Raw genomic sequence first — 23,876 nt, 5'->3', positions numbered from 1 at the left:
CGGATCTCAGCTCACTGCAAGCTCCGCCTCCCGGGTTTACGCCATTCTCCTGCCTCAGCCTCCCGAGTAGCTGGGACTACAGGCGCCCGCCACCTCTCCTGGCGAGTTTTTTTTTTTTTGTATTTTTAGTAGAGACGGGGTTTCACTGTGTTAGCCAGGATGGTTTCGATCTCGTGACCTCGTGATCCGCTCGTCTCGGCCTCCCAAAGTGCTGGGATTACAGGCTTGAGCCACCGCGCCCGGCCTTACATTTTAACATTTATGAAGTCAGGATCCATTTTACATTGATGGTGCCTTACACCTGGATTTATGTAGTTTTCTGCCAGTCACCTGGTGGCACTGTTAGTTTGAGACCACTTTAAATTTAAAAGTCTCTGCTTGAGATTTTATTGGGCCACATTGGTGGTGTGAATTCAGGCATCCAAACAGGTTTGGGTTCAAATTCTCAGGATATACATACCCCTTCCCACTTCCACCCAGTATGCTGACTGAAGCATGAAAGTTTTCTCGATTTTTCTTCCTGCAGGGCTGAGTTTTGTTTATTTATTTTGATCACCCTTAAACTGTACATGCAGACCTTTGGGTCCCAGCTCTGTGTTGGGGTCTCCTATAAGACTCCCATCTTGGCCATTTTTTCTTTTTTAGAAGTACATGAAACAATGGTGGGGTGTGTCCTAAAAGTATAAACAGAATTGTACAATATGTAGTCTTCTAATATTCTTCTGTTGTCTGGCTTGGGTGTTTGTTTGTTTGTTGAGACAAGGTCTCGCTTAGTTGCCCTGGCTGGAGTGTAGTGGTGTAATCATAGCTTATTGTAGCCTCAAACTCCTGGGCTCAAGTGATCCTCCCACCTCAGCCTCATGAGTAGCTAGGAGTACAGGCATGCATCACCACACCTGGCTAATTTATTATTTTTGTAGATATGGGGTCTCATTATGTTGCCCAGGCTGATCTCAAACTCCTGACCTCAAGCAATCCTTCCACCTTGGCCTCCTCCCAAAGCGCTGAGATTATAGGCATGAGCCACCATGCCCAGCCTGTCTGGCTTTTTTTTTCCTCCAATATGATGTGTCTAAGATTCATTTTAACATGTTGTAGTTCATTCATTTTTGTTGCTGTATAGTATTCCATTTTATGAATGCCAATTATTCTTTTTACTATAGGTCAACATTTGGGTCTTTTCACTATAGGTCAACAATTTCCTGTTTGGTACTATGATTAGCAATGCTGCAGTGAACTTGTTTATACATGTGCCTGGATGTATACAAGCTCTCAGTTTCCACAGTGTATGCATCTAGGATGGAAATGCCTGCATCATAAAGCTATGCATATATCCAACTCTAATACATAATGCAAAATGTTTCCAAAGAACTTGTACTGATTCACACTATCAGCAGTATTTTTTTTAGAGTTCCTGTTACTCTGCAGTTTACTAACACTTAGCATTCACTTTTCAGCCCGTAATCAAAGTTTTAGTCACTCTGGTGGTGCTATTAATCAGCATTGTGGTATTCGTTTCCACTTTCATGATTAAATAGAGAAGTTGAACATCTTTTCATTTCTTTTTAGCCTCTTTGGTGATATGCCTATTCAAGTATCCTGCACACATTTCTATTATGTTGTCTGCCATTGCTAATTTGCATTCCCCTGGCTCACCCTATCTAAGGTTCATCATTCCGTTGCTTTCCTTTTATTTAGTTTTATTGCACCTAAACATATTCCCAAAAGTACTTTATTGTTTTTCTAATTTCATATAAATTATAATTTCATATAAGTTATAATTTTTATATTTTCATATGAAGGGCATTATGTTGCATATACTTGTTGGAGATTTCCATTTACCTAATATTACTATGGTTTTTTAGAGTTTATATTGTCTAATATTAAGGCTCTAGTCATATAATAACACCAGTTTTCTTTTGTTGATATTGCATAGTATGTCTTTTTCCAGACTTTTGCTTTTGCTATTTCTACATTCTTTTGTTTTAGATGTGTCTTTTGTAAACAGTGTTTAGTTGGGTTTTTAATAGCCTGACGACCTTTGTCTTTAATTGAAGCACCTATTCAATTTACATATAATATAGTTGTTTATATATTTGGGATTGAATTTACCATCTTTACTTTCTTTCCAGACCAAAAAACAGAACCTTCAGTCTTCAACTGACTTAACACACTCCCAATTTTAATGCCCTTGTTGTTTAATTCTGTATATTTTTAAATCTCACAAGTCAATATGCATTTAGAGTTGCCCACATTTTCACTATTTTCTTTGCTCTTCATTTCTCTTTAAGCCTCACACCCCTCACCTGAGGCCATTTTCCTCCAACCTAAAGCACATCCTTTAGAACTGTCTTTAATTTGGGTCTGCTGTTAGCAAATGCTTTCAGTTTTTATATGAAAATGTCTTTATTTCACCTTCAATCTTGATTAGACACTTCACTGGGTATAGAATTCTATGTTGGCAGTTATTTTCTTTCTGCACACTAAGCTAACATCCCACTGTCAACTGGCTTCCATTGCTGCTGTTGAGAAGTCAGCTGTCAGTAGGACTGCTGCTCTTTTCATGGTTCTATGTGCTTTTTCCTGTGACTGGTTTTACAGTACTCTAGTTTCTTCTGGTTTGGGAAAGTTTGTTGTTTTGTTTGTTTTTATTTGTCTGATAAGTCACCACAGTGTGTCTAGGAATGGATTTCTTTGTGTTTATCCTGTCTTGAATTCCTGTTCTGGAATATTCTGGTTCTGGAAGAATCCCAGCCATTATCTCTCCACATAGTGCTTCTCCTGCATTCTCTCTCACTTTCCTTCTAGGGCACTCATTAGGCACATGTCAATATCTCGCCATATCCTCTATGGAGCACTGTCAGGAACAGTTCCTCTCAGAGCACTGTCAGGAACAGATAACACACTCAAATTGGTTGAGCTGGAAAATTTAATAAAAGAGCTATTGGACAAGGGTAGAGTTTAATGTGACAGACAGGGGAAGGGCCAGTGCCCCAGGAAATGTAACAATGCTGAATCATTGCCAACTTCTAGAACTAAAAGGTCAGGGAATGGGAGTCCTCCCAGAACCAAGGATGTCTATATGGCTAGACCACAGGACAGATGGACACAGCAATCCTGTGGCCACCCACAGGGAGAGACTCTGGGGTATAAATACCCTGACTTTCCTCCACTCCCACCTTCTGACCTCCTGCTAGTGCTTACCATTAGCCAAGTCAACTGGAAGCCAAAGGTCAAGAGAGCTTCTTGATGCAATCTATACAGGTCAACTTCCTGGGGCATGAGGCAGGATGGGGAACAGCAGAGATTATATCTGCAGGGGCAAGCGGAAGATACTCAGCACAATTTCTTACTTCCTTTCCGCTTCCCCATATTTGTGTCCCTCGTTGCTGAATTCTGTATAATTTATTTTGAGTTATCTTCTAGTTCACTAATTCTCCTTTAACCATGTCAATGTGATGTTAAAGTTTTCCATTGCATTTTTTTTATTTCAGATTCGGTATTTTTTATTTCTAAAATGTCATTTTGGTTCTTTTTCTCACCTGCTCTATCATTTATAGTTTCCTCATCCCTGAAGACATTTTTAAGCTTGTCTTTTATTTCTTTATTCATAATCAAATATTTGTTTTATAGCTCATGCCTGACAATTCTAATATCTAAGTTTTCAGGTCTACTTTATTTGTTATTCTTACTGTATGTTACTGATGGAGTCTGCCTTCCTTATGTGTCTGATTATCTTTGACTACATACTGGATGTTGTTTTTGGGGAAAAAAATGTAAAAATTATTTGGGGCCCAAAATTAAGGTATTATGAAGACAACTTGTCTTTGTCTCTGTCAAGCACCTAAGGATACTGCAGCCCATGATTACGTTAAGCCAAATCCAGTGCTTCAGATGCCCTGGATGCCCCCATGTAATTCAAACGTGGCTGAAATATGCTTGAGTTTTTTCACATCCACTTAGGCACCAGCCTGGAAGTGGCAGAGGGTCTCCTATGAGATTAACCACGTTGTGCAGCCTCTGAACTTAGGTCTCTGTCCCTTCATCCTACAAAGCTGTCAGAACAAAGGATCTGATTTTCCAGAATTGTCAGATGCCCCCAGGACATCAGTAGCTTTCCTGCTCCCAACCCCTCAGGGTCATCATATTCCCCATATGTTGGCCTTGCAGTTTCTTACAGTCTCATCATCTCTTTAATATTCCCAGGACCCTTATTTTTTTTTTTTCTTTTTGAGACAGGGTCTCACTTTGTCACCCAGGTTGGAGTGCAGTGGCACAATCTCGGCTCACTGCAACCTCTGCCTCCCAGATTGAAGCTATTCTCCTGCCTCAGCCTCCCAAGTAGCTGGAATTATAGGTATGTGCCACCACACCTAATTTTTGTATTTTTAGTAGAAATGAGGTTTCACCATGTTGGCCAGGCTGGTCTCGAACTCCTGACCTCAAGTGATCTACTCACCTCTGCCTCCCAAAGTGCTGGAATTACAGGTGTGAGCCACCACTCCCAGCCTACATATTTATATTTTCTCTAACCTTTGTAGTTGTTTTCAATGGAGGAGCTGATTCAAGTAGCTTAGTGCACCACTACTGGAAGATGAAGAAGTCTTCTCATTCGCTTTTTTAAAAAACAGATTTATTGAAATATAACTCACATACTATACAATTTGGCCATTTAAAGTGTACAATTCAATGGGTTTGGCATATTATGTTATTTTTTAATTGTAGTAAAATATGTATAATATAAACTTTGTCATTTTATTCACTTTTAAGTGTATGATTCAGTGGCATTAATTATATTTGCAACTGTTGCACAGCTATCACCACTGTCTAATTCTAAAACTTTTTTATCACTCCAAACAGAAACTCCGTAACTATTAAATAATAATTCCCCATCTTCCCCTCCCCATAGCGCTTGATAACCTCTAATCCACTTTCTGTCTTATGAATTTGGCTCTTCTCAACATTTCATGTAAGTGGAATGATACAATATTTGTCCTTTTGGGTCTGGATTACTTCCCTTTGCCTAATGTTTTCAAGGTTCATCCATGCTGTAGCATGTATTGGAACTTCATTTCTTTTCATTGCTGAATAATAATCCACTGCATGGGTAGGCCATATTTTATTTATTCATTTATCTGTTGATGGACACTCAGGTTGCCTCCACCTTTTGGCTGTCATGAATAATGATGCTGTCATCATTGGCATACAAGCATGTTCGAGTCCCTCCTCTCAGTTATTTTGGGTGTGTACCTAGGAGTGAAGTTTCTGGGCCATGTGGCAGTACTATGTTTAGCTTTTTGAAGAACTGCTGTACCATTTTCCATAGCAACTACACCATTCTCTATTTTCACCAGCAAGGTACCAGGGTTTCTGTTTCTCCACATACTCTCCAGCTCTTGGTATTTCTCATCTTGGGGCTGTAGCCATCCTAGGAGGTGTGAAGTGACGATTTGTGTTTCCCTGATGCTTAGTGACATTGAGCATCTCTTCATGTGCTTATTGGCCACTTGTCTATCCTTTTTGGAGAAATGCCTGTTCAAGCCCTTTCCCCACTTTTGAATTGGGTTGTTTGTGTTTGGGTTGTGAGTTATAGCTCCCATTCCTTCTTAGACCCACATGAACCAGACTTTATGTACTGCTGCTCCAATAAAATGGTTCTCATTAAGGTCACCAGTAACCTCACGTCCCTAGGTCCAATAGTCCATTCTCTGTCCCCACCTTATGTGACCTGTCAGCAGAAATTGACTCAGTCAGTGACTCTTTCCTCCTGGGAACATTGCCCTCCCCGGCTCTCCTCCTACCTCCCTGGCCACTCCTGCTCAGCCTCCTCCACTGGCTCCTCCTCATCTCCCTAATTTCATAGCCCTGGGGCCACAGGGCTGACCCTTGATCCTCCTGCTCAGCTACACTCAGTTTCATGGTGGCCACATCCATTCCCATGGCTTTAAATATCCCCTAAATACTAACACCTCTGGCCTAAGCCCTTCCCCCAACCCCCTGACAGTAGCCCTTGGATGTCACACAGGCATCTCCCACTGACCCAGCCAGGCCACACCCCTGGCCTCCCCCAACCTGCCCCTCCTGCAGGCTTCCCCATGTCACACCTGGTGACTCTGCTCCCAGCATCTCAGGCTGGAATTCTTGGTGCCGTCCGACTCTTCTCTACACCCACATCCCATCCCCTAGGAAACCCTGCCAGTCCCACCTCTGCCTGTGTGCCGCCCCCGCTGCCACCACCCTAGTCCAAGACACCACCGGCTCTCACCTCCAGTGACTTGCCTACTTCCAGTCGTCCCCCACCGTACTTGAAGAACACACGTAGGCCTGTGCCACGTCTCTGCGTAAAATCCTCCAGTGGTCCCATCTCATTCAAAGCCAATGCCAAAGCCTCCACAGCAGCCATCAAGGTCGTGCTGTGGCCCCGATGATATCACTGTCTCCCTCTCCTCCTCTCCCCTCCCCACTCCACCGCAATGACACTGGCCTTCCTTTACGTCCCCTGAACAGACCAGGAATCAAGCTGTCTCAGGGCTGTCTGGAAGCGTCTCTCCCCCGCATCGCTGCCTGGCTCCCTCCCGATATCCTCAGGGCTTTGCTCAAGTGTCCCTGACTGCCCTGTCTGAAACCAAAGGCACCCAGACTCTCCCCCTGCCCCCCACACTGCTTTTATCTCTCGAGCAGCATTGAGCATCCGGCACACTGCGCTTCCTGCTGTGTCCCCACGAGGCTGTCATGCACAGGAGGTCGGGGACTCCTGCCGATTCCACCACTGGTTGGTCCCCTGGGACACTGCACGCGATAGCGCTCGGCTCACACCTGCTGACTGAGGGGCAGGCCAGCAGGCAGAAGAATAGAAACACCCGCCTTCTGGGCACACACGCTTGCTCAGGGGAGAATCCTCCCGCTTAAGCCTCTGGAGGCAGGCATTGCTCACTACTCTGTGGTCAGGAATCCAAGGCTCAGAGGGGTTAAGTGACTTCCCCAAGGTCACACAGCCAGCACAGGCAGAGTGGAGGTCTGAGCCCAGACCCTTCTGACTCCAAAGGCCCAGCTCTTTCCAGCTGAGTGGAAACTCCTGGAGTCCTCCGAGCTGTGGTGCCCACCCAGCCAAGGGTCAGATGGTCCTGGAGTGGCTTCCCCAGGGTTTTAAGGGCAGCTGCCCTTCAGTCTGTCTTAAAGCAGGGGTGGGAACACATGGAGCCACCCTCCTGTGGCCCTCCCAGCCCCAGCCTCCTCATGCCAGGTGCCCTCCTGCCCCTCAAACCCCTTCCACCCAACACTCAGACCCAAAGACCATTTAGGGTAGTAAACAGGACCATTGTGGTCACCAGCATCTCAGGGCAGCCCAGCTGTGCCTCCCTTCCCTCCAGGCCTCACCGAGCCATGCCCCATGGATCCATGGAAAGGTCACAGGGCTGGACAGCCCTGGCCTCCAGGCTCCCCAGTTCCAAGACAGGGCCTTGATCAGAGCAGGTCTCCTCTCTCCGGTCCTTAGTGGCCCCATCTGCAAAATGGGCACTCTACAAACTGTAAAGCACCGTACTCATGCTAGTGATGGCCTGTCACTTGAAGCAGGTTAGGCCTGAGGAGCTGGACCCCAGCAAACCCAGACTGGGAGGGAGTAGTCAGGGAAGGCTTCCAGAGGGAAGTGACTTTGTGATGAGCCCTAAGGGCTGAGGGGGAACTAGTCAGGGACAAGGAGTGCTCCAAACAGCAGGAATGCATGTGTGGGGGCCCAGAGGAAGGGAAGGAGAGGAAGGGAAGGACAGGCAGGGGCTGGAGGTCAGAGAGCAGAGGGCTTGGAGGCCGTGGCTTTGACTGCCGGCTGGGGCTCTGGTCTGCAGGACCTGGGAGCCCAGGAAGATGACAAGCAGTTGGGAGACAGGGCACATTAGGAAACCTCCAGCATGAGTGAGGAGCTAGCGGAAAGACCCTGAAAGTGGAGAGACCCAGGAGGAAGCTGGTGTGGATGTGAGACCACAGGCAGGGACCAGGGACCCCCTGTCCAGCCCCTGCCTTGGGCCCCTCCCACACCGACCTGCAATGCTTGTATCTGCCCTGAGCCCCATCCCACTAGGGTCCGGCTTAGGACCCAGCCTAGGTTTGCTGTTCCAGGCACTCAGGCCCTGACGATGGTGGCCTGCTCATGTGGCTGAGCCCAGCCAGGCCTGGGTGGCAGCACTGCCCTCACATGCCCTCTCTGCCCACAGCCACACCTTCCAGCTGTGGAGGGCCCTGGGGGCCGAGCAGCCCACGAGCCACCTGGTGTTGACCACTCTGCTGGCCTGGCTGCAGGAGCGGCCTCTGCCCACCGGTGCCAGTGACAGCAGCCCCTGCCCCAAGGAGAAGACCTACCTGCGCTCGCTGGCTGTGAGTCTCTGCCACCACCCTGTCAGATACTGGTAGCACCTCAAGCAATCTCTGTGCCAGGCTGTAGGGGGGCACCTCATATCCAGGCTGTAGACACCCATTCCAGCCCCAGCCTGGAGGAAAGCTGCCCAGGGCTGACCACACAGGCCCAGCTCCCACCTCCTGGCCAAGGGCTGTGGGCTCCTGTCTGTGAATCAGGACAGTCGTGTCCATCCCCCGGGCTGGCAAGGGGACTCACTCAGTCACTGTGGGGAGGCCTCAGAGAGGGGCTTCAGGTAGAGGAGAAGGGTGTGGACAGACTTGAGAGCCCTCCCCATGCTTGGGTTCTAGGGAGTCATAGATTCTAGAGGAATCTTAGAGGCTGCCCTCTGCAGCCACCACGCCCCTGTAGGAAGCCCCCGGTTTTCCTCATAATCCCGGCACTGCTTCTACACTCCCAGGAGCCATGAGCTCCCCTCCTGGCATGGCCACACCTGTCCCCCTTACCTGGTCCCTGATGAGGCCACAGCTGTGTTCCTGTTTAGAACTTTCCAGGCTGAGTCCCTGCCCCAAAGGCCCCCCAGCAGTGGCCCAGAGCTCACAGCAGCTCCCCTGCCACCCAGATCCCCCCAGACAAGCTACTGCCTGCAGCAGGGGTATGATGAGGGCTTAACAATGGTGGCCAGTGGGAGAGCACCCCCTCGGCCCAGGGATTTGTCAGCTGGCCATCCCCGACACCCCCACCCTGGTCGGCCCTGGGCTGATGCTGCCTCCTAACAGAGGACCCCACAGCAGCACGGGTGAGACCCACCCAGAGGCAGCAGGGGAGCCTTCCCTGTACCCCACCACGCCGCCAGTTCCTGCCCTCCCCCAGTTGTCACTGCTCAGTGCTAGCCCCACCCTGAGAACATTCTGGACTGAATGCCCTGGCAGGCACTACAGGGCCTTTGGGGCTGAGGGCTGCTATCAGCTGACTCTGCCTTCCAGGGCCATGGGTTCCCCAACTCCCAGGCATCAGGCCCTGCTGCGTGCCAGCCACAGAGCTGAGGGTATCGTAGGACCACACAGCATAGGACCTTGCCTTCAAGGCAACAGAGCAGAGGGCCCAGATGCCAGCGGGCCACCCCTCAGACAGGAGCAAAGTGCAGAGGGCAGATGGTGGCATCCAGTGTGCAGTCTGGGGGAGCCCCTGGGTCAAGGTGGAGGTCTGCAGGGGTGTTGGGTGGACAGCATCCAGGTGGACAGCTGGGGGAGGCTGGGGACCACTAGGCCATCCAGCAGCAGTGAGACCCAAGCAGTGGGTCCAGAGGGTGCAAGAGAGGGCCAGGCTGAGGCTGCAGAGGCACAGGGGTCAGGTCCCACAGGGAGGGACAGCATGTGGACACTCAGACTTGGTCCTGGAGAGCTTGGAGCGGGGAAGGATGAGCATGCTAGGACACGGCTTTTGTGGGACAGTAGGTCAGAACCCCTGGTCCCGGGACCCAGGGCCTAGGAGCCTCACTCCATGCCTGCCCCCGACAGGCCACAAACATGCTGCATGAGCTGCAGTTCGCCAGCGAGTTCAAGCAGGCCGTGCAGGAGGCCTACCCCAAGCTCCTCCTGGCCCTCCTCACCCAGATGCACTATGTCTTGGAGCTGAACCTACCCCGGGAGCCCCAGCCCAAGCAGCAGGCCCAGGAGGTGGCTGCACCCAGCCCTCAAAGGTAAGACTAAAGCCTCCCCAGCCTCCTGGCCTGGCCAGACACACACAGGGTTCCACAGGCATCCGAGAGCAAAGACTGTGCTAGTCTCCTAGGGCACAGTGACAAAGGTGCACACCCTGGGGACTCAAAGCAACACCTTCCGGTGCTGGAGGCCAGAAGTCTAAAACCACGGCGTCACCAGGGCGTGCTCCCCTGAAACCCACGGGGGCCTTCCTCACTGCTTCTGGTTCCCAGTGTCTCGTGGCCACACCGGGTGCTCCTGGGCCTGAGGCTGCACCACACTCATCTCTACCCCTGTGGTCACCTGACATTCTCCCTTGTGTGCCGGTGTTTAAATTTCTCCTTTTTTTTTTTCAGCTCTGTCAGAATTAAGCTTTAGTTCATGTCTGTCAAGTGGTTCAGCAGTTGAACAGTTAAATTTAGCATCTGAATAAATTTCCCCTTCTTATAAGGACACCCATCATTGGGTTAGGGCCCCACCCTAACGACCTCAACTTGATAACATCTGCAAAGACCTTCTTTCCAAGTAAGGTCACAGTCACGGGTACCGTTGGTTGACTTCAATATCTTTCTTTTCGGGGGGGACACAATTCAATCCGCAACAGTCATGAACCCAAAGCTCCACCCACGGCCAGGGCCACAGGGGCTGTGGTACTTTGTTCGGCCCACTTACCCGCCACCCACGGCCAGGGCCACAGGGGCTGTGGTACTTTGTTCGGCCCACTTACCCGTCACCTGAGGGTGCTTGGCAGTAGAGATACTTAGTGTCACTGCCATACAGGGACCCCAAGGGGACGGCAGTTACCAAGAGCACCCATGCAGTGAGCCACATCTTACCCCAACGGGCTTCCTGTGAGGACTCGAGATGAATCTCACTGTCCCTGCTCTACAGATGAGGCAACTGAGGCTCAGAGAGGGTCAGAGGCTTCCCTTGGGCCACACAGCATGTCCATGCAGAGGTGACCTGGGCTCACCCATGGGGGCAGATGCTTTTCCAGGCTCTCTTGGGCATGCTCAGACTGACATCATGGCCAGCTGCCCGCTCCCCCGCCCGCTGTATTCTGGCCTCAGTAGGGCTGCCTGCCTTCATCTTCCCTCTGCACCGGGTCATATTTCCAAAAATCCAATCAGCAAGTCTTTAAAAACCGCTGGGGCTGACTCTTTTCATTTGTTTGTATTATGATGTGCGTCACGCAATTTGTCAGTTTTAACAGCTCTCCCCAAGGCAAGTCACTTAAAAAAAAAAATGCCACTTCTTCTCATCTTGCCTCTAAATTCGAATGTGCATGAAGTTCCTTTTTTATTCAGTTCAACCATGCAAAATGCATGAATCTTTCCTAATAAGCTAATAAAACGTTCTCCTCCTGGTACGTGGGAGGGTTGGGAGAAAGCCTCACCCCGTCTGCTCCTCCCGCTGCTGGAATGTTCTTCCCGCAGCCATCCTGCCTCTGCAGGCTCTGCTCACCCGCACCTCGCTGAGGCCTCCCCCACTACCCTCTAAAATAGCAGCCCCTTCGGCGCCTCCCACCCTCTGCCGCTTTATTCCCTCCGCAGCACCGCCATCAGCTACCATCTGTGATCCGCACCTTTGACCTGCTTTCCTGCCCGCACCCATAGACTGGAAGGTCCCGAAGAGCCAGAGACATCTGTCTGTCTCTCGCGGTCTCCCATACAGCAAGGACGTCTGTCTGTCTCACTGGGGGCTCCCCATGCGGCTGAGACATCCGTCTCTCGCCGGTTCCCCCACCATCAAGGATGTCTGCCTCTCTCGGGTTCTTTACACAGCTGGGACGTCTGTCTGACTCCCCTGGGCTCCCCACACAGCGGGGACGTCTGTCTCACTGGGGGCTCCTCACACAGCTGAGACATCTGTCTGTCTCTCGCGGGTTCCCCCGCCAGCGAGGACGTCTCTCTCTCTCTCGAGCTCCGCATACAGCAGGGACGTCTGCCTCCCACAGGGCCACGGGTGGTTTCTGCTCCGGCCGCTCTGCGCTCCCGCCTGGCCCCTCTCCGGGCGAGTTCTCCTGGAGCCCTGGCGGTGGCCCCGCAGCCCCCGCAGCCCCAAGAGGAAATACTCTCACCGTGGACACAGTCCTGGGCTCTGATTGGCCTAGCTTGGGTCACATGCCCACTCCTGAACCAATCACCTTGGCCACAGGGGCCTGTGCGGCTCTGATTGGCCAGGCCTGGCTCCCACACCCTCCAGAGAGCGGGATGGGCCCAGGTCTCTTCAACCACCGTGAAGGGGCCCAGGCGCCAGTTGCCAAACCAGCAGCCACGCCATCCAGCGCCACCATGGAGCCAGGGAGGAAGGGAGACATGAGAGCACAGTGGCACCCAGGTGTATCCCGGTGGCCCAGGGTCTGAGGTCCCTGCCCGGCTGCCGTGGCACTGTCAAGGTGGGGACAGGGTCCCAGAAGGACACCTGGATGGGCAGTGCTGAGTAGCCACTGTCTCTGCATGCCCAACACGGCGGGGGTGGCACAGGACACCGTGGGGCAGCAGGCGAGTCCTGAGGCCTGATTGGGCTAGCCCTGGGCCTCTGAAGTTCTCATGTCCTGCTTAGATGGGGAGGCCTCTGGGACCAGCAAGCATCGAGTGGGGTCGGGCAGGACTGCAACAGGTGCTGCCAGGCCTGCCAGAGGGGCCTCCCTCTCCCCTGCTCCTCCACTAACAAAGCCTTTTCCTTAGAGACGTTTCCTGCGTCGGTCAGTTCTCAGCTGGGTCCTCCTCCAGCCAGTCTCCGCCCTGCCCCACAAAGGAATTCTCATTGTTCTCACATGTCATCCATGTGGGCCAACTCTGTTTAATTCGAATGGGCTACATCGTTTCTCTTCATTTCAAAGACACTCATCATTCTCAGCCTCATCTCATCCTCATCTTTCCCTCTGTCCCCCAGGGATTTGGGGCCAAAGGCTTGTGATCAAAAGAAGAAGAGGAATTTCACACCCATTAGGTTGGTTACTGTCCAAAAGAAATCAGAAAATGAGTGTTGGCGAGGATGGAAATCGGAAGCCTTGTGCACTGTTGATGGGAATGTAAAACGGTGCAGCTGCTTTGGAATAGAGTATGGAAGTTCCTCAAAAATTTAAATATAGAATTTCCATATGGCCCAGGAATTCCACTAATGGGTGTACACCCAAAAGAAAGGAAAGCAGGCACCTGGGACAGATATTTGTACACCCTGCTCAAAGCAGTGTTACTCACGATAACCAAAAGGTAGAAGCAACACAAGTGTTCATCAATGGGTGAATTAGAATAAGCAGCGTGGTCCATCCATACAACCGAATACTACTTAGCCTTGAAAAGGAAGGAAAATCTGATGCTACAACATGGATGAACCTTGAGCACATTCTGCTGAGTGAAATAAGCCAGTCAAATACTGTGTGAGTCCACTTACTTACTTAAGGTCCATGAGTAGCCAAATCTAAAAAGACAGAAAGTAGAATGCTGGGTGCCAGGGACTCGATGGAGGGAGAATGGGGAGTTAATGTTTAATGGGGACAGTTTCAGTGTGGGAAGAGGAGAACGTTCTGGAGATGGATGGTGGTGATGGTTGCATAATATTATGAATGTGCTCAGTGCCACTGACCTGTACACTTAAAATGGTAAATTTTATGAGAAGTGTATTTTACCACAATTAAAAATAAAAATAAAACCAGAAGAGCAGGAGGTAGTGGGAGAGGGAAGGGGGTCTCATGGACCCTCAGGCTGGGGAGGAGTGTGGAGAGCAGAGGGGCTTCGCCTCCTCTTTCTCAAGTGCCTTTACGCTCTCCGGGGCCAGAGTGGAGAATGGAGGGTTGGTCGAGTATGGGGCAGGCATCACTGGGATGCCAAGTGTCCAGAGAGGCTGAAGGCAGGCAGTGACATTGGGACCAGCAGGAACAGAGGATGGTTCCTTGAGTCCACGGGCAGGCAGAGACTCAAGGGGCTCCGCCTTCATCGGTCTTGGGGCTATGTATGGATTTCAGGAGACACATGTCCCTGAGCATTGCCGGGGGTCCTGGGCTGGAGGTGAGTTCTACAGACCTGCAGGGAGTCAGGCATGGATTCCCAAGAACGCTGAATCAGCCCATCTTTCTGGAAGCCCTGCGGGGGCTGCAGGGACAAGGCAATCTCGAAGAACAAGCTATCACAGTGCCCAAGAAGTCACAGGACCAGAAGCTTCTGGAGTCCTCCCAGAGCAAACAAAATGCTACCCCCCTACCAAGTCCCCTTCTTCTGAAAACGATTGTCGCATTGTGGCTGAGACCAGTGACCTGGAAAATGCTGCCTCTTTTTATGACACAGCTTGGGGCGAGAGGACAAGCCAGCTGGCATTTGGATTGGCACTGTCAGAACTTTCACGGATGGCATTTCATCATTTGACACTCAGTTTTGCAAATCTGCTCAGAAACGTGCTTGGTCCAAGCTGACAGCCTCGTCCAGGCATGCTCACACATCCAGGGTGATGCACTCACACTGACCAAGCGCGGGGGACAGGGGCGGGTCTGTGTGGCTGGAACAGTGAGACAGGCCAGCAAGCTAGGGTCATCTCATGTTTCATTGGCCGGCATTCTGAGGCTGTCTACCTGTGCCCCAGGGACTGCGTTCAGTGACAGTGACATCCTGTGACAGTGACATCACTGGCAGGTTTGGAGCCAGGGCCCAGCTTGACCCCACCTCTGTGCCCTTGGCCAGGCTGTGTGACAGGACTGCTCCCTCGTCTGCTGATGGACAGTGACAGTAGAGGGCCACCTCAGCTGGGCAGCTGAGGCACCGCCCATGGTACCTAGCAAGTACCAAGCACATGGTGACACCACAAGCCATGCACGGCATCTTTTTCCATCACTCACAAGTGAGGGCCAGTGCTGCTGCGTTTCTCCATGTCCTCTGAGGGCAGAGGAATCTCGGGAGTGGAGAATGGACACTTCTCTGGGCTCCACTATGCTACACGCCCTGGCTCTCCCGTGCCCTCACCCGCTGCTACCCTCCGTACTCTTCGCCCATATTTAAACGCTGCCATCCTCGAGCTGAAGGGCAGGTGCCCTTCAGCAGGGTGCCCCTCCCTAGAAGGGCACCCCCTGATCTCCGCCCAAGCAAGGCCAGGGGTCTGACTGGGCACACGCTGCCTCCCCATGCCTGGCCCAGCTCCACCAATCCTAGGCCCCAGCATTTCCGCGTAAAACAGGGCAGGAGAGAGCAGCCCCGGGGGCCTCAGTGACGCCAGGCACAGGAACCAGAACGTGCCTTTCTATCTGGGTCAGCTGAGCACCCTTCCCAGGGCAGGGGGTGGCCCAGGGGGCCGCTTGTGGCCTGAAGCAAGCCCTGAGCCCCCTCTGCTCAGCTGCAGCATGTCACTGGAGGCACTGAAGAGCCTGCTGTCCACCACGGGGCACTGGCATGACTTTGCCCACCTGGAGCTGCAGGGATCCTGGGAGCTCTTCACCACCATCCACACCTACCCGAAGGGCGTGGGCCTCCTTGCCAGGTATGGTGGGGCCAGGGCACGTCGAGGCAGCCTGCTTCAGGCCACGCCCATCCAGGGGGCTATCTGGACTGCAGCGACAGGACACAGCCCTCTGCCCCCGGTCACAGGCACACACTCAGAGCCTGTTGATGCAGCATCTTCCCCCAGCCCTCACCCTGGCTTGTGACCTCCTAGAGAACAAGGGCTATGCCTGCTTCTCTGTCTCCCACATGTCCAGCCCAAGCCTGGCACACAGTGGGCAGCCAGTGTGTGCAAAGGGAGTGGGAACGTGCCCACCACGTTGGGGTGCTCCGGGATGCCGGCCCTGATGAGATGGGTGGGGGCAGGAGGGTGGGCTCTGGGCAGTGACCACCAGCCCAGGCCCACCCCTGCAGGGCCATGGTGCAGAACCACTGCAGGCAGATAAGAGCGGTGCTGCGTCAGCTGCTGCCCAGCCTGCAGAGCCCAGAGGAGCGTGAGAGGAAGGTGGCCATCCTCATCCTCACCGAGGTAGGGGTGCAGGCCGGCAGGGAGCACCTCAGATGCCTTAGCCTCCTTCTCCAGCCTCCTTGACACCCCAGCAAAACCCATGCCAGAGCTCACCCTGACCAGGGAGGCCACCCAGACAGACCCCCTCGTACCCCTGCCTTCCCACTCCCAGACCTTGGAGGGGGGGCGCAGCTTTTGAGGACCTGTCTCCCCACTCGGCCCTCCCTGGCACAATCCCTGCAGAGTTGAAGGGGCACTGGGAGCAGACTCAGGCAGGTCCAGGCTCCAACATCAGCCCTGTCCTGCCTGTGGGACTCAGGGTGAAGCCAAAGGGGAATGGGTAGAAGCAGATGCCACTGGGTGTGGCACACTTTGCAGCTGTGAGCTCAGGCAGGGGTGGGACTGGGGCGAGGAGGGCGCTGTTTCTGTAACTGACACTAGTACGGGAACCCAAGCGAAAGCCTCATGCCAGCTCCCACCCACCAGCTGCCTGGGCCGCCCTCCATGGGAGCTCTGTCCCCACGTGCCCCACAAGCCCGGCTCTTGATAACAAGTGAGGCCTCACCTCGCTGTGTAACCTGAGGCAAGGCCCTTTCCCTTCTGGAGCTCAGTTTCCCCAGCTGTACATTGAGGGGTTGAACCAGGGAGGTTTCAAATACTTGTTAACCAAGATACCCAGAGGGCACTGGTCAACCTGCCTCCCTGAAACTCCCACTGGACCCCAGTCCTAAAGCCCCACCCCTCAACACAGATGCAGGCGCCTCAAAAAAGAGTGACCTGCCTGCCCTCTGGGGGCCACCCCAGTTCCTCTACAGCCCTGCCCTGCTGGAGGTGCTTCCCAAACAAGTTGCCTTGACCATGCTGACACAAGGCCTCCGAGACCCCAGCCCCGAGGTTCGTGTGTTGAGTCTGCAGGGCCTAAGCAACATCCTCTTCCACCCAGATAAGGTAGGGCTGTCAGACACGGCTGCTGGCGCACATCCGACCCCACAGAACAGCCAGTGCACCGGGTGTAGACAAGGGCCACAGGGTTGGAATCCCAGCTCTGTCACTTAGGGTAGTGTGGCTTAGGACAGCTGACTCCACCTCTCTGGGCCTGTTTCCTCATATGTAGAATGGGGCAGGTTGTGGGAGGGGTCAAAGTGTCTATCCCCCGGGGACAGTTTCCTCCACACCTGAAAGAGAGAGGGGCCTTGCTGCAGGCCTCCAGGTGGCCACCGTGAAGCCCGCCAGGTGACATCCCAGGGCTCACCCAGAGAGGAGAACGCCCTCTGAGAATCTGATGAATGGGCCTCTCCAACCCATTGCTGACTTCTCCAATCCCAGCCAATTTTACCTCTTCACCATAATAACCTGTATCCCATCATGGACAGCTGTAGGAGGGAAGGCCTGCAATGCCACCTTTGGAGGATCTGGCCTTACCCCAGCTACAGCCCCCACAGCACTAGGGCACCATGCAGTGGTTAAGAGTCCAGGCCCTGGACCTATCCCCGCTCCAGCACCTTCTAGCTGGCAGGCTTTGTCAGCTCTCCAGGCCTCAGTGACCACATCTGTAAAATGGAAGCAGTCATAGTGCCTGCCTCTTGTGGTAGGCAGGTCATGAGTGCCATGCGGAGACCAGTCCCTGGCACGTGGTCAGCCCTAGAGGCACTGGCTGGCAGCAGCAGCGGCAGCAAACTTCCTACCTGGCTGACTCGGCACCATGAAAATGCTGAGTTAGAGGCAAGAGATTTTCTCACCTGATCAGGAAGTGTGGAGCCTTAGCCTCCCCTCATCCACCCCAGGGCTGCATTAAGACCCCAGAGGGAAAGCGACATGCCCAGCCCCTATTTCTGTTGTTGCTGGAGAAGGTTGTTATGAACATATTTTCAGGGCTTGTGGGAGAAAAGTGTGATCATGGGAAGGCAGCAGAAGAGGCCGTTTCCAAAGAGATCCCAAAGTCATTTGCCTAGCAGACTAGTTCACTCTGATTCTCCTCCAATCACAGGTCTCCACATGGTTAAGACGACTGACCTCCATTAGGGTCACAGTTGACAAAGCCTTTTGCATTGTGCATGATGCATCGTAGGTGCTTACTGGAAGATGGAGACTAGATAGCACTTCCTCATTGATCTGTTCATCCCTCCATCCTTCATCCATCCACCCACCCACCCATTCATCCAGCTATTCACCTACCCATCCATTCCTCTCTCCATCCATCCAACCACCATCCAACTATTCACCTATCCATCCACTCACCCATTCATCCCTCCACCTATGCCTCTATCCATCCACCCATCCATTCATTCCTCCATTCATCCCTCCATCCATCCATCCATAGACCCACCCATTCATCTCTCTATCCATGCCTCCATCGATCTACCCATTCATCCATCCATTCATCCCCCATCCACCCACATATCCCTCCACCCACCCACTTGTTCTTTGGGTCCTTCATCTATGAGTCATTCTTGCAATATTTATTTTGTTCATTCTTCGTATGTCTATTCATTCACTCAATCAGTTATTCACATTTGTTCCCTCATTCATTCAGTGTTTGGTTATATCTGCACCAAATGTTCTCCCAGGCAGAGATGATCAGTGGGAAGTTTCCATGTGCCTCCCCTGTACCCTGCACTGAATACAGGCAATACAGAAAGGCAAAGAAGGGCCCTGCTAGATCAGGAGGACCAGGTCCAGAGAAGAGGGAGTGGTTCCCTACCTGGCATCAGGTGGGATGTGGGCGAGCAGCCAGAGCAGGCCAGAGGAGACAGGCCCCGAGAGCACTGCCAGCCAGGGAGGCCTGCCGGCTTGGAGATGTGCAGGCTGAACCAGGTATGGCTGGGGCAGGCCACCCCGCTGCACTCTCACTGAGCAGAAGTAAGCCAAGCTATGCATTTTTATTTTTTTTTCTCGCCATTTCCATTACAATTTCATTCTGTTGTCCTGTTCTGACCTGGCCAGAACCCTGGTCTTCAAGCACGGGCTGCACACACAGATGTTCACAAAGTATGTCTGTTGAATGACTCACTTGCTGAAAATCAATTTAATATTTTTAAAGCAAACAGCTTTGAAAGCCAACAAAGTTGCTATAAACTTGTTTAAAAGTTGTAAAAATCACCCTGGTTTGCACACAAGTCACTGCTAAGGGGCCCAATGGCAGGAAACATCCATTGGTGGGCACACTGCTTTCTGACCACTCATCCCGATAACTCAGGAACTCACTGCAAACACACAATCAAGTGGAGCAGGTAGAACTGGCTGAAAATTAATTGAAAAAAAAAAAAAAGTCGAATGTGCTGGCTCACGCCTGTAATCCCAACACTTTGGGAGGCCAAGGCGGGTAGATTGCTCAACCCCAGGAGTTTGAGACCAGTCTAGGCAACATAGTGAGACCCCATCTCTACCAAAAACAAAAGCGGAAACAAAGTGAGGTGGCACGCACCTGTAGTCCCAGATACTCAGGAGGCTATGTAGGATTGCTTGAGCCTGGCAGGTCAAGGCTGCAGTAAGCTATGACCACACCACTGTACTCCAGCCTGGGTGACAGAATGAGACCCTGTCTCAGAAAAGAAAAGAGGCCACCCTGTCCAGGCCACACAGCTCCTGGTGGACAAAGCCCAGGTAGGGGCACAGCTCCCTATGGCGGGCAGCGCCAGGCTGGAACCCACAGCTCTGAATCACCACCCCCCAGCCCGCGGTGCAGACGGGGTGAGGGGAGCAACTGGGAGGGTGAGGTGGGGCATGGGGCCAGTGGGTCCTGGTGCTCTCTGCCCACCAGCCGCCACCACCCCCAGGGAAGCCTGCTCCGGGGACAGCTGCGGCCCTTCCTCGACGGCTTCTTCCAGAGCAACGAGCAGGTGATCCTGTGCATCATGGACACCGTGTCAGTCATGCTGCACCAACTGGGCACGCAGGGTGCAGGGAGCCAGAGCCTCAGTGTTGCCATCAGTGCACGCTCCTTCTTTAATGACGTGAGCACTGGGGCAGGCGGGGCTACCTCCTGCTCACGCCCTTCAGGACCCTCCTCCCAACCCAGCTCCCTTCCTCTGCCAAAGGGGGGACCCCAAGCTGCAGGCAGGGAGGCCCAGGCCCAGGGGAGCTGCCCACTTGTGGCCCTCGGTTGAGGTGGGCACTGTGCAGGTGGGCTGGGTGGGTCCCTGGCGCTTGCCCCTTCACCACAGGGCTGAACTAGTTCTCACGTTCAGTCTCCAAGTGCACTGGTCTCCGGCCCCACAACAGGCTTACCCAGATGTAACTTTCTGACATGTCAGCACGGTTAGTGTGGCTGTTTTTCCTTCACTGGGAAATCACGGGGACAGGCGCCCCTCAAATGCATTCATGAGGCCTGGACTGCCAGGATGCAGTTGTGAGTAGAAGGGAGATGTGATTCTTACGTCCTCAGGGACGCCAGAGAGCCCTGTGTGAGCGGGGAGCCCCAGCCCTTCCCCAGGAGCCGAGAGCCTGGGTGAAGGAATCCTGCAGAAGGAACTGAGTTACACCCCTACAGTAAGGTGTGGGGTCCCAACTTAGACAAAAGCTGGGACCCCTAGACAGGTCTGGCCGTGCCTCTGAGCCTCCTCCTTGCAGGAGCGGGACAGGATTCGGGCAGCAGCCATGGCACTGTTCGGGGACCTGGTGGCGGCCATGGCAGACAGGGAGCTGAGCGGCCTGCGGACCCAGGTGCACCAGAGCATGGTGCCCCTGCTCCTCCACCTGAAGGATCGATGCCCAGCTGTCACCACGGTCAGTGCCCTCCCCAGGAAAGGCAGGTGGTAGGCCTTCACCTTGGCCAGGGCACGGGGCAGATGGACGGCAGCAGGGCTGCCTGAGAGCTAGGGGAGCTCCCACGGGGCAGCAAGTGGTGGGCAGAGGGTCTGGCCACCTGCACTGGTTTCTCTGGCCACAGTTGGCCTGCCTGCTCCCCGATGTGCACACGCATGCAAGCAAGGCTTGCCGTCAATGCGGCAGGACCCGATCTTTTCTGCTCACTGCTGTGCCCCCAGTGCCCATCACGGGGCGGGGGATCCGGCAGTTCACAGAGCTTGTGTGAATACGGACTGCACCCTGCCTGCTGTGCCAGCACACGCCCTGTGCATAGCCCATGAAGTCACAACTTGGCCTTGCAGCCCTCATGGGGAAAATGATACGCGGCAACTGTGGAAGGGCAAGGGCAGGGCAGGGCCGTGGCAGGCCCAGCCTGGCCCGGGGCCGAGCTGGCCAGGGGTCCCGGAGGCTTGCCAAGGGGCACAAGCAGGACAGAGCCAGGGAACACCCCCACAGCAGGCGCCCTCCAGTGCCCACGGAGGGGAAAGGGCTCAGACACAGGCGGTGGGCGACCCTCCACGCCTGTCCCCACAGCAGGCCAAGTTCACCTTCTACCGCTGTGCTGTGCTTCTCCGCTGGCGGCTGCGGCACACCCTCTTCTGCACGCTGGCCTGGGAGAGGGGCCTCAGCGCCCGCCACTTCCTCTGGACCTGCCTGGTGAGGGGCCTCGGGATCGGTGGGGAGGAACAGGGCCAGGGAGTGGGGGGACCAAGCTTGCGGCTCCCCATTCACTCCCGTCTCACACACAGCTGCTATGGCAGCTCCAAGGGCTGGGCAAAGCAAGCTAGGGCGGGAAGACCCTGGTATCCCCAGAGGCCCCCAACCCGCCCCAGCCAGGTGTGCTCTCCTCCGGCCAGATGACCCGCAGCCAGGAGGAATTCAGCATCCACTTGTCACAGGCCCTCAGCTACCTGCACAGCCACCCCTGCCATATCAAGACCTGGGCGGCGCTCTTCATAGGTAGGGGGGGCAGGGCCGGGCTTGGAGACCCCCAGGCCTGCCCCACCCAAGCACCCCGACCCTCTCTGACCCACCACCCACAAGAGAGGAAAGGGGGTGGATGAGGAGGAGCTTGGGGCTGAAGAGGGGCTAGGGGTGGGCTAGAGACTCCCAGGAGACAGGGAGCCCGAGCCGCCAGCTGCCCGTCTGTCGCACAGGCCACACCATCTGCTGCCACCCCCAGGCCGTGTTCCAGATGCTGAACGCCGGGGACATCAACCTGCTATTCTGCAGTAAGCGGCCCTCCCTCCAGAGCTCCCACAGCCCACACCCTCCCACCCCTGCCCACGGCACAGACAGCAAGACTGAGGCCCCAGAGGGGAACCCCCGCCCCCGTACCCAGATCAGGACAAAGACACAGGCCTCCTGAGCAGTGCCCAGCCCCCATCCCACCTTCATGTCTTGAGGCTGAGGTTGACCCTTCCCCTCCCCAAGCCCCCATCAGGGCACCTGGGGCCTGAGGCTCACACCCACTCCACAGCTGCCTCATGGCACCAATAGAACAAGGGGCCAGGAATGGGGGTGGTGGGTGAGTAGTGGAGGGAAGCATCCCAGGCCTGGAGTCACAGGAGGTGGGGTCTGAGCCGGCCCCACCCACCACCCACCACCCACCCCTCACCCCACCCGGGCTGGAGTAAAGGGGCTGCTCCTGGGCTGGGGTCACCTCTGACCTGCTCCTCCTCTTCTGGAGCTTTTGAACATCTCAAAAATGACCCCGAGCCCAGCATCCGGGAATTTGCCACCAGCCAGCTCTCCTTCCTCCAGAAGGTGTCGGCCAGACCCAAGCAGTGACCTGCAGCCATCCTCCCCAACTGCCTTCCCCCGGCTGTGCCCACCTGGTCAGCCCTGCCCCATCCGCCCCCCACAGAGCTTGGTTGCATAACATTTTTCCATTTGAAAGAAAGATCTAGATTCAACAAAGCAGCTTGATGTGTGTCAGCTCCCTGCCCACCAGGGGCCCTTCTGCTGTGACCAAGCTAAGCCCCAGGAGACACTGGCAGGACTTGGGGATAAACTCAGGGTCAGGCCCAGAGGACAGAGACAAACTGTGAAGTCTGTGAAGCGCCCTGCAGGTGGACGCCTGTCCACTCCTGGAGGCAGGGTCCCCTCGATTGGGGCCTGAGCCCAAGCCACAGCCTGCCAGCGTCCCAGGGTCCTGGGGGCTGGGCAGGCACTCGAATCGAGGGCAGCTTGCACCCAGGGTGGCTGCTCAATCTTCAGTCTGTCTCCAGCTTGATGCGCCACAGTGGCTAGGAGCTGATGGTGGGATAGAGTTCCCTCAGTCGGGACCCCAATGTCTCCCTCTACCGCCATCAACATCCTCAGTCCATTCAGGGTTAGCAGCAGAACCAGCCAGGCCCACCCTGGACACACTGTGGCCTGAGGCAGGAGTCTTGGCTCTCTGAGCCTCAGCTGTTCCATCTGTAAAATGGGCAGTAAGACCTTTCTCCCAAGACCCTTGGAGGGATGAGTCCAGAGGCAGGTACCCTGGACTCCCAGAGAGCCACCAGGGAACCTACCTGCCCAACCTTCAACCTCGGCCTGGGTTTCCACCTGGCCTGGGGTCCACACAGCTCCTGGAGAGCCCCTCCCTGCAGGGCTCTGCCTGGGCTCTCATCCCATGCTGCCTCTGTCTCGGGATTCTGCCAGGCCAGCCACCATCCCACCGATGGGATGATCCAGACTGCACCCCCTTTCCCCTCCCGGCCAGTGCTGACCCCACTCCACACTCAGCTCAGGTGGTCCTTCCACATGGAGCATCTCCCCCACCTCCCAGCCTGGTACTCTGCACTGTGCCCCCCAGGCCCCACCTCCACACCTCCTGTAACTCTGCCCCCCAACAAAGTGGAGCACCCCAAGGCCCCACCTTCATGCCCCCATTTCCCCTGCCCGCCACCAAGGTGGAGCACCCCAAGGCCCCACCTCCATGCTCCCATGCCCCCATTTCCCCTGCCCCCCATCAAGGTGGAGCACCCCAAGGCCACACCTCCATGCCCCCCATTCCCCCTGCCCCCCAAGGTAAAGCACCCCAAGGCCCCACCTCCATGTCCTCCATTCCCCCTGCCCCCCATAAGGTGGAA

General features: G+C 54.3%; 1 protein-coding gene, 1 long non-coding RNA gene and 1 pseudogene across 16 annotated transcripts in view; 1 reads left to right on the top strand and 2 right to left on the bottom strand.

The window, feature by feature from the left end:
* LOC108544146 (heterogeneous nuclear ribonucleoprotein A1-like) overlaps window positions 1–7,385 on the bottom strand; it is a 9,818-nt pseudogene extending 2,433 nt beyond the window's left edge.
* LOC108544176 (maestro heat-like repeat family member 5) overlaps window positions 1–23,569 on the top strand; it is a 78,321-nt gene extending 54,752 nt beyond the window's left edge. For 4 of the 15 annotated variants that reach the window (XM_017895175.1, XM_017895173.1, XM_017895168.1 and 1 more), the window contains exons 20-30: window positions 8,211–8,370; window positions 9,871–10,052; window positions 15,379–15,522; window positions 15,897–16,011; window positions 16,795–16,938; window positions 19,767–19,943; window positions 20,560–20,715; window positions 21,331–21,453; window positions 21,654–21,756; window positions 21,954–22,028; window positions 22,561–23,569. In XM_017895175.1, coding sequence (XP_017750664.1) covers window positions 8,211–8,370; window positions 9,871–10,052; window positions 15,379–15,522; window positions 15,897–16,011; window positions 16,795–16,938; window positions 19,767–19,943; window positions 20,560–20,715; window positions 21,331–21,453; window positions 21,654–21,756; window positions 21,954–22,028; window positions 22,561–22,706 — 1,525 coding nt within the window. In that variant the 3' untranslated portion in view covers window positions 22,707–23,569. Of the gene's footprint in view, window positions 1–8,210; window positions 8,371–9,870; window positions 10,053–15,378; window positions 15,523–15,896; window positions 16,012–16,794; window positions 16,939–19,750; window positions 19,944–20,559; window positions 20,716–21,330; window positions 21,454–21,653; window positions 21,757–21,953 lie in introns of those variants that run through there. The other 11 variants (XM_017895180.1, XM_017895179.1, XM_017895172.1 and 8 more) reach the window with 10 other exon arrangements.
* Window positions 18,888–19,455, bottom strand: LOC108544177 (uncharacterized). Its single transcript, XR_001889760.1, has 3 exons — window positions 19,415–19,455; window positions 19,091–19,230; window positions 18,888–19,003 (listed from the first exon to the last, which is right to left on the bottom strand). It is a non-coding gene; the product is annotated as an uncharacterized LOC108544177 (long non-coding RNA).
* Window positions 23,570–23,876: the final 307 nt, after the last annotated feature.

This window comes from Rhinopithecus bieti, unplaced genomic scaffold (assembly GCF_001698545.2).
Source record: "Rhinopithecus bieti isolate Rb0 unplaced genomic scaffold, ASM169854v2 scaffold_25940, whole genome shotgun sequence".
Taxonomy (NCBI): domain Eukaryota; kingdom Metazoa; phylum Chordata; class Mammalia; order Primates; family Cercopithecidae; genus Rhinopithecus; species Rhinopithecus bieti.
The sequence above is the reverse complement of the archived record's forward strand: the minus strand, read 5'-3'. Positions and strand labels throughout refer to the sequence as shown.